We start from the raw sequence: 8,650 nt of genomic DNA on the forward strand, positions 1-8,650 counted from the left end.
AACTTATATATTTAAAGTTATACAAAATATCCTCTTAATTTTTTTTTAAAGAAAAAGGAACACGAAGGTACCCGGAAAATAATTTACTAGAAAAAAAGAAATACCAAAAAAAAAATCAGAGAGAACGAGACTTTCTAGACGGGTGTGACCGCCGGATGTCACGTACTAAACTGGAGACAAGTCATACGATACAACTTGTCGATGGCTTCAACGCTGTCGAATTGAGCATTACTATTTTTGAAAAGCGGATGACTTGTTCTTAAAGTAACTGAGCGCGGTGAAATCATCGAAGACAGACAAATAAATGCTCTCCACGTCAGGGAAGTGTACCGTAAGTCCAGCGAGATCACATGTAAGCCTAGAGGGATTGAGCTAAAATTCTAACAGGTACGTCCACGTCATTGAATGCAAGTCGAGTACGAACACACAACGCATGACTCCAAAAGGGGTCCCAATCCGGCCGGTTTTTTTATTTTATTTTATTAAGAGTGATAATTACACATGGCACTCAAGCACCACAAAGACGGGTAGTCCCCATAATGTCCCGCGGAACTATAAATGTGAGGGAGAAAATTGCAACTGTGGTCCTTAAGTTTTGGACTAGTTTGAGATCATCCCTTTAAATTATCACATATTTAGTTCCATATCCATTGTACTTAAAAAAAAAAAAAAATTGTACCATTTACAATCACACTGTTTTTATAAATACTATAACTCACAATGGTTTATCGATAACAATTTTTTCCACCTCCCATCCCTTCCTGTACATTTTTCACCCTTATCTATCAAATATAAGATTTGAATATTAAACCTGTGAAAATGAATCTCTAAGAGTCTTTTTGTAACCACTGAACCAATCTCAATGGTTATATCCATTGTACTTGTTTCAATTAATTTTTTAACTAATTTTTATTCACTTATAAACATTTCATTCTTTATAATGTGAGTCAAATATTTATTATTTCAATGTTCTCAACTAATAAACTTTAAAAAGATAAGAGACTAATAATCAATATTGAAAGTTTAAGGTCATCTTAATATATGATATTTAGGACTAATCCAACTAAAAATAATTTAAAACAAAGAAGAAAATTTTTAAAAAAATTCCTTGAATAGTAGATTCGTTGGAGTCATTAAAAAAAAAAAATATCACTTTTGTCTATAAAGTCGCAAATACAAATAGCAACGTGCAGAAGTAAGAATGTTATAAGGAAAACTTAAGAGACTAATTAAGAGAGGATTTAAAACGTAAGGGCCCCAAAGTGAAAATATGCGTTCAAATTTGCATTTCATCGCATTTGAATGTGCATTTCATTTCCGGAAAATCGGAGGTGGTGTTAACTGGATTAGGTTGATTGGAAACGAAATGGAAGGTTAATAGTACCGGTACTACATTTGGTAGGCTCGTCTTTTTGACTCCAAAACAAAAAGACGAAAGGGGAGACATACGAAAAACAATGGAAAGAAAAGTCTTTTCTCTCTCCTTCTCTCTCTCTCTCAAATATTTTCTATTCCTTATTTATTTTATTAATTATTTTAGGCCATTCCTTCTCTCTCTAGCTTTCCCTCTCAATGCTGTGTAGTTAAAGAGGGGCTGCTGGGCTGCCTGCGTTAATAGCAAAGATCAAGTTGTAGTGGTTTTTCTTCTCATTTTCTCTTCTAAGGGAAAACTGGGTTTTCAGAAATTTTCTTTTCTCTCTGCAAAGTTTGAGGTATCTTCTCTTGCTCTGCTCTTTTCTATGTGTACTTTCTAGTTTGTATCATGGCTTACAGTTTACACGCATGAAAATTTTCACTTGATTTGTTTTGGTTTCCTCTTTCTGGGATTTTGGTTGTAAAGTGATAGTTATATCATTTTTTGCATTTCGTTGATGTTGTGTAGGCCAATTTTGCACATTAATTTTTGCTTATGTTCTATAAAGCTAGGCTTCTGGGGTATAAAGATTGCAGCTTTGTTACTTAGAAATGCTATAATCGCCCCTTTGAAGTGATTTGGATGCATAATTTTTTTTCTCGGTTTAATTTGATCTTTTAATGATCTAATAGGGGATAATTTACCATATTGAAGGAACAGCTTTATACCTTTTTTTTTTTCTGTGTTTTGATTGCCTTTGTGCTGAAAAATTTGAAGTTTGTGTGGCTAATTTTGCTCTCTGACTATTTTGCAGAGAGAGGACAGAGTTGAATATAAACATGTGCAACGGTTCCAAGAGGAAAGATTGTGCTCTTGATTTGGCCATGGGGGATTTTGCCTCTAGTTCTTCAGAGTTGCTCGAGTTCTCAGCATCTGATGATCTTTCTGCCTTTATGGTTGCTGTGGAAAGGGAGGGACATGGTATTGATGAGTTGGCTGTGTGGTATGGTCGAAGAATTGGTTCAAAGGAGATGGGGCTCGAGGAGAGGACACCTCTCATGATCGCTTCTATGTTTGGCAGCAAAAGGGTTGTCAATTACATCCTGGAAAAAGGTGGGATTGATGTCAACAAAACTTGTGGTTCTGATGGTGCTACTGCCCTCCATTGCGCTGCTGCGGGTGGTTCTGCTGCTTCACTTGAGATTGTCAGGCTTTTGATTGATGCTTCTGCTGATGTAAATTCTGTTGATGCTAATGGAAAGCGGCCTGTCGACTTGATTGCTCCATTTCAGAATTCTTCCTTTAATTTGAGGAGTAAGGCTCTGGAGGTGATATTGAATGGCGGAAATTATACCGAAGGAGCCTCAGAATCAGATGATCGACCCACTGAACGAGAAGATGGGCGGGTGTCCCCACCTTTGCCCTCTAAAGATGGAATGGAGAAGAAAGAGTATCCTGTTGATCCCTCTCTTCCTGACATAAAGAATGGTATATACGGGACGGATGAGTTTAGGATGTATACATTTAAGATCAAGCCTTGCTCGAGGGCCTACTCGCACGACTGGACTGAATGTCCCTTTGTTCACCCTGGTGAAAATGCTAGGCGGCGTGATCCAAGAAAGTATCATTACAGCTGTGTTCCTTGCCCTGATTTTCGCAAGGCTACATGCCAGAGGGGAGACGCATGTGAATATGCACATGGAATTTTTGAGTGCTGGCTTCACCCTGCCCAATATCGTACTCGTCTGTGCAAGGACGAGACTAATTGTACAAGAAGGGTATGTTTCTTTGCCCACAAACCTGAAGAGTTACGACCCCTGTATGCTTCCACTGGTTCAGCAGTGCCTTCCCCTAGATCATTCTCTTCCAGCGCTTCGACGTTTGATATTGCATCAATCAGCCCACTCGCCCTTGGTTCTCCTTCTATCATGATGCCTCCAACCTCAACACCGCCGATGACTCCTTCTGGAGCCTCTTCCCCTATTGGTGGATCTATGTGGCCAAACCAGCCCACCCTTGCACCTCCAACCCTGCAGTTGCCCGGCAGCAGGTTGAAAGCTGCCATAAATGCTAGAGATATTGATTTCGATGCTGAACTACTTGGTCTAGATGGTAATCGTCAGTGGCGCCAGCAGTTGTTGGATGACTTGTCTAGCCTTTCTTCGCCATCTAGCCGGAACCATGGATTAGGCACACCTGGAGCGTTTGCTGCTTCCTCTGTCGAGCAAAATAGTGATGGGATTAGGCATGGTGGCTTGAAACCCACTAATCTTGATGATGTTTTTGGAAGTCTTGATTCCACAATTTTGTCTCAGTTGCAGGGGCTATCCACAGATGCTGGTTTAAATCAGCTGCTTTCTCCAACGGCTCATCAGATGCGGCAAAATATGAATCAGCAGCTTCGATCAAGCTACCCATCTAACCTCGCGTCATCCTCAATTAGGACATCATCTGCATTTGGAATGGATCCATCTGGGTCTACGGCTACAGTTCTGAATCCGCGGTCTGCTGCGTTTGCAAAGCGGAGCCAGAGTTTCATTGATCGTAGTGCAGTAAACCGTCACTCTGGGATTTCTTCACCCATTTCTTCTGCATCCATGATGCTGTCACCCTTTTCAGACTGGAGCTCCCCTGATGGAAAATTGGACTGGGGTATCCAGAGAGAAGAGATTAACAAGTTAAGGAAATCTGCTTCTTTTGGGTTCAGGAATAGTGGCGGCAATTTTGTGTCAACTGCAGCCTCTAGGTCAACAGCTGCTAATAAGCCGGACGCGTCTTGGGTTGAGCCTTCGGTGAAGGATGGCCCTTCTGTAACGCCTGGGCAAGCTGAATTCCACGGCAAGGATCATCAGCAATACCTTTTAAACAGTGGAGGGTCTGAGATGCATCCATCTTGGGTAGATCAATTATACATGGAGCAGGAGCAGATTTTGGCTTGAAACTAGTCTTGACAACCATATTCTTTGTCAGTTCGACCATAAACAAATTCTATTGTCATTTTTTGATTGACATTTTTGTTCACCATATGTAGGTGAATGGATTCAGAGGAAAGAAATTGAGGAAAGATAAAAGGGCAGAGAGAAGCATTCTGCCTTTTCCATAGATTTTTGTCCATTCGTTAGTTATCGTTTAGATTTCCTTCGAATACTTAAAATTTATGTCATATCGTTCTCAATCTTGTACCACCTTAAAGCAAATTGAAGGGGACAAGTCCCCCCACTTTTTATGCGTTTATGTTCTTTCGCAACTATCCCAATTCACCAGAAGTTGTTGCAAGAAACTTGTCAGAATGTTATCGAACGTCACTAGTATGTTCCATTTGGTTGCTGTAGGACCTGTTCCTTCAGTTACTTCAGCCCAGGAAGATTCTCTGCCTGTCCTTTTTAGTTGTTTCTAATGTCCCCGTGATGAAGTCATAATTGTTTTACCTGTCTAATAGATAAAGGCGATGATGATCCAGCCCTTCTGTGAAATACATATTCCCATTCAATTTGTCCGAAATTTCCTTGGCTGATCCAATGAAGATAAAATGACTACAGCTGCCATCATGAATTTTGGACATATGATTACACATTCATGGATCCTTGTGACGATTCAAGGTATCTCATGCGTGGCTGTTTCATTCCACTTCCTCTCTCTTTACCTTTTGAAAATGGTGGTAATTGGTCCTGCAATTCAAAAACGGCGAGAGCTGAAGTTTCTTGTCTTTTAGTTGGAAATGAGATGAGCACTAAGGGGGTTCCTTTCATTACCTTATTCTTTGTTAGGGATCAACTCTCCTCTGCCGTATGAATATTGCCAGTCCTATTCTCTCGCACCTTCTACGAAGAAAAAGCAAAAAGGCATGACACGAACCTATCATCTAGATATAGAGAATACTGCTACTAATGGACAATTTCTCAAGTATTCTATCTTCCTGATGCTGATCGTCATTCAATCGGCCACTGGAAATTTCCTTTGCCGGATAGAAGGAGGTTGCTTTCAGAATTGTAGGAGAAATAAGAAGTAACAAATTTTGCTCAATTGGTTTGCAACAGTTGTAAATTGTCTTTCCTCGGTCAATTCAATTGGCCACATAACTTGTTGGATTATAGAGCTGCAAGGATACAAAAGAACTTCAGTTGCCGATTGGAGAGCATTTCTGAACTCAATCTAAAGCGACAGCTAGTAAACTTTGCCGGCCTTGCACACATTTGATAGTTGCCTATTTGAAACTGAGGACATCTTTTGTTTAGTACCAGAGAAATTTTGTATATGTAGAGAGCACCACACAAACAGAGGGAAAAAAAAAAGGGGAAACTTTTGTATATACAGAGCTTGCCTATGTTTTCAGAATCGGACCGGATATCGACTCGATCAAATTCAGGGGTCAGGGGTCAATGGGGTCAACTGGATTCAATAGGGGTTGAACCGAATGACGTCATAAATAAAAATTATTTAAAAATTAAAATATTATATGTAAAATACCTAATAACATGTTAATATTAATAAAAGTATATTCATATATATTTGATGTTTTAAATATATTTAACAAGAAAATACAAAGAAATTAGAACAATCAAGTAACAATTTATATAATTTAATAAGCATTAACAAGTTTAGAATTAAAATTATGGATTTAATTGAAAAACAATACCAAACTTTAAGAAAATATTGATAAAGTATGAAACATTTGAGATATGTCAATAATTTTTAACAATCTAAGGGTCAAAACATAATATTAACAAAGTTTAAGTTTTTTTAAAAAAAATTGTTTGAATCGAAAAATCCGACTTTTTTCGATCAAACCTGGGTGTTGATCGCATTTGACCGGATTTTTACTTATCCGATTTTTAAGGGACCGGAGTTTTAAAACACAGCCTCAGCTTGCTCGCTTTGGTGGGCCATCGCTATTTCATGAAAATTTGGTGCCTGGGCTCGAAAGTTGAAACAGATTATTGTCCTCTTAGCACGCGATTTAGTCAATGTTGGACGGATAAGCCAATAATAGCATGGCTGCACTTCTTGGAATTTTCTTTACAAATTTTTTAAATCTTGAACGTTGAATGTTGGACGGATAAGTCAATACTCCATTATATAGATGGGCAGGGACGACGATGGCCAATTACCAATGTAACATTCCCAATTGGATTCTAGATTTCTACCGGAGGATGTATTACTCTACTAGAGATGTTTTCTATACACAAAGATTAAAAAAAAAGAAAAATTAGTTCTTTTTGTTGGCTTCAAATTCACCGGAACCCCTTCTTGTGTGAAGTCCAATTGAATTGAACCGTGGGACTTTCTGCCATGTTACACCACCACATCATTAATATGTCTCCTCTGATCATTCTTTCTCAACCCAACACATTTGCCTGATTTATTGATCGAATTCGAATTGAATTCGGAAATTAGAATTCGATAATTTGGAATGAAAATCGGGATTTCGATTTCGAATTGGTCAAATTCGGGTCGAATTCGGTAACGAGATTTTTCAAATCGAAAATTCCGATTTCGAATTTACAATTTGAAATCAAAATCGAAATCGAAAATCGGAATTCCTATTTCGATTTCAAATATGTTTTTCATATATATATATATAATAATATAACATTTATATTATAATAATAATTTTTATATTCATGAATTCAGTAAAATCGGAATTTCTATTTTGATTTTAATTTCGTTTTCACACACACACACACACACATATATATATATAATATTTTTTATATATATGTAATATAATATTTATATAATAATAATTTTTATATTCATGAATTCGGTGAAATCAGAATTTACCGAATTTCGAATTGAATTCGGAACGAATTTGAATTCGGAATTGGTGAATTCGAAATCAAAATCGGTCGAAAATTCTAATCCCAAAATTCTGAAAAATTTCGATTTCAAAATTTCGATTTCGATTTCGATTCACACCCCTAGTACAAGTTCTTGAAAAGATTAGGGTAAAAAACAAAAAAGCCCCTTGTGATAAATCTAATACACAGAAAAGCCTCCCATGGTTTCAAAATATACAACACGACACCTCATGTTTTGAATTAAATTGTAAAGATGACAGAATCCGTTAAACTTAACGGAAATGACTTATTGGAACCTAAAAAAACAAATTTTATACCTAATTTTTATCAAATATACCTATTCTACCCCTTAACTCTCAATTCTCTCTACTTAGAAAATAAAATAAATGATTTTTTTGAGCTGTCTTTTGTTTAATTATATCAGGGTATTTTGGTCATTTGACCATTTCCGTTAAGTTTAACGGATTTTGTCACCTTTACAATTTAGTTCAAAGCATGAGGGGTCGTGTTGTATATTTTGAAACCATGGGAGGCTTTTATGTGTATTAGGTTTATCACAAGGGGCTTTTTTGTTTTTTACCCAAAAGATTATGAATGAGTGGGTAGGACCGCCAGAAATGAATGAGAAATTGAGGCAATTTGAGGCCGTGGGCTTGTGGGACGCACAGCTTTGCATTGCATGCACTTGGTTAATGGTGGACTTTAAACAAACTGCTTTAATGAGTTTTAGATTTTCTCCCACAGGAACTGAACACAAACAAATAGTAATCAGTAACCAATCCCTAAAATAATACTACTAATTGAAGCACCATGTGTTTGACAAAAAAAAAAAAAAAATTTGAAGCACCATGTATGTAGCCTATCCAAACAAACTAAAAAAAAAAAAAAAAATACTATATAGATAAGTCCACAGAAATCACAAAACGAAGAGAAGTTGCATGATGGTATTGGAGCTAAAGTACCTTGAGTTCCACATCCCTTGAAACAACTAAACCCTCTTTTTTCAAGTTGTTGCCTGGCATATTCTTTTGTAGTTTGTTCATCCTCCATTTCCCAAGAATTTTGGGGTGACTGAATACGACTATAAATATATTTTTTTTTCCCTCAAGGGCAGTGGCATTTTCAGGGAAGAACTTGACAAGTTCAACTCCACGAGTACAACCATGCATGGTAGCCAGATAACATCTGAACACTTTCTCAAGTTTTATGGAGTAGTAGCTTTTTCTTTAACTTTCTGCCTTTCCGATCTCTTTGATTTCATGTGCCCATCTCAACTGTAACTTGTAAAACAGATAATGCGCATGGGGCGGCCAGAAATGTTGTTGACCGCCTCTATTTATTTAAGGGTAAAATATAAAAAAAAAAACTCCTTATAGTTTGTTAAATGTTTAATTTAACTCCATCTGATTTGGAAATCTACAGTATAGCTCTTTGTAATTTCAATTAAATTAAAAATTGGATGGAAAACATCCAATCTAACGGTTATACGTGAAATGTC

General features: G+C 37.2%; 1 protein-coding gene across 1 annotated transcript; it reads left to right on the forward strand.

Moving 5' to 3' along the window:
* The first annotated feature begins 1,443 nt into the window (after positions 1-1,443).
* On the forward strand, positions 1,444-4,588 carry LOC113730624 (zinc finger CCCH domain-containing protein 66-like). The gene is made up of 2 exons (XM_072079350.1): positions 1,444-1,712; positions 2,169-4,588. The coding sequence occupies exon 2, from the start codon at positions 2,194-2,196 to the stop codon at positions 4,291-4,293; it is 2,100 nt and encodes a 699-aa protein (XP_071935451.1). The 5' UTR covers positions 1,444-1,712; positions 2,169-2,193; the 3' UTR covers positions 4,294-4,588.
* The last annotated feature ends 4,062 nt before the right edge of the window (positions 4,589-8,650 follow it).

The sequence above is a fragment of the Coffea arabica genome, chromosome 1c (assembly GCF_036785885.1).
Source record: "Coffea arabica cultivar ET-39 chromosome 1c, Coffea Arabica ET-39 HiFi, whole genome shotgun sequence".
Lineage (NCBI taxonomy): Eukaryota > Viridiplantae > Streptophyta > Magnoliopsida > Gentianales > Rubiaceae > Coffea > Coffea arabica.

Coding starts and splice junctions, on each gene's coding strand:
- LOC113730624 (XM_072079350.1), top strand. CDS start 2,194: ATGTGCAACGGTTCCAAGAGGAAAGATTGTGCTCTTGATTTGGCCATG.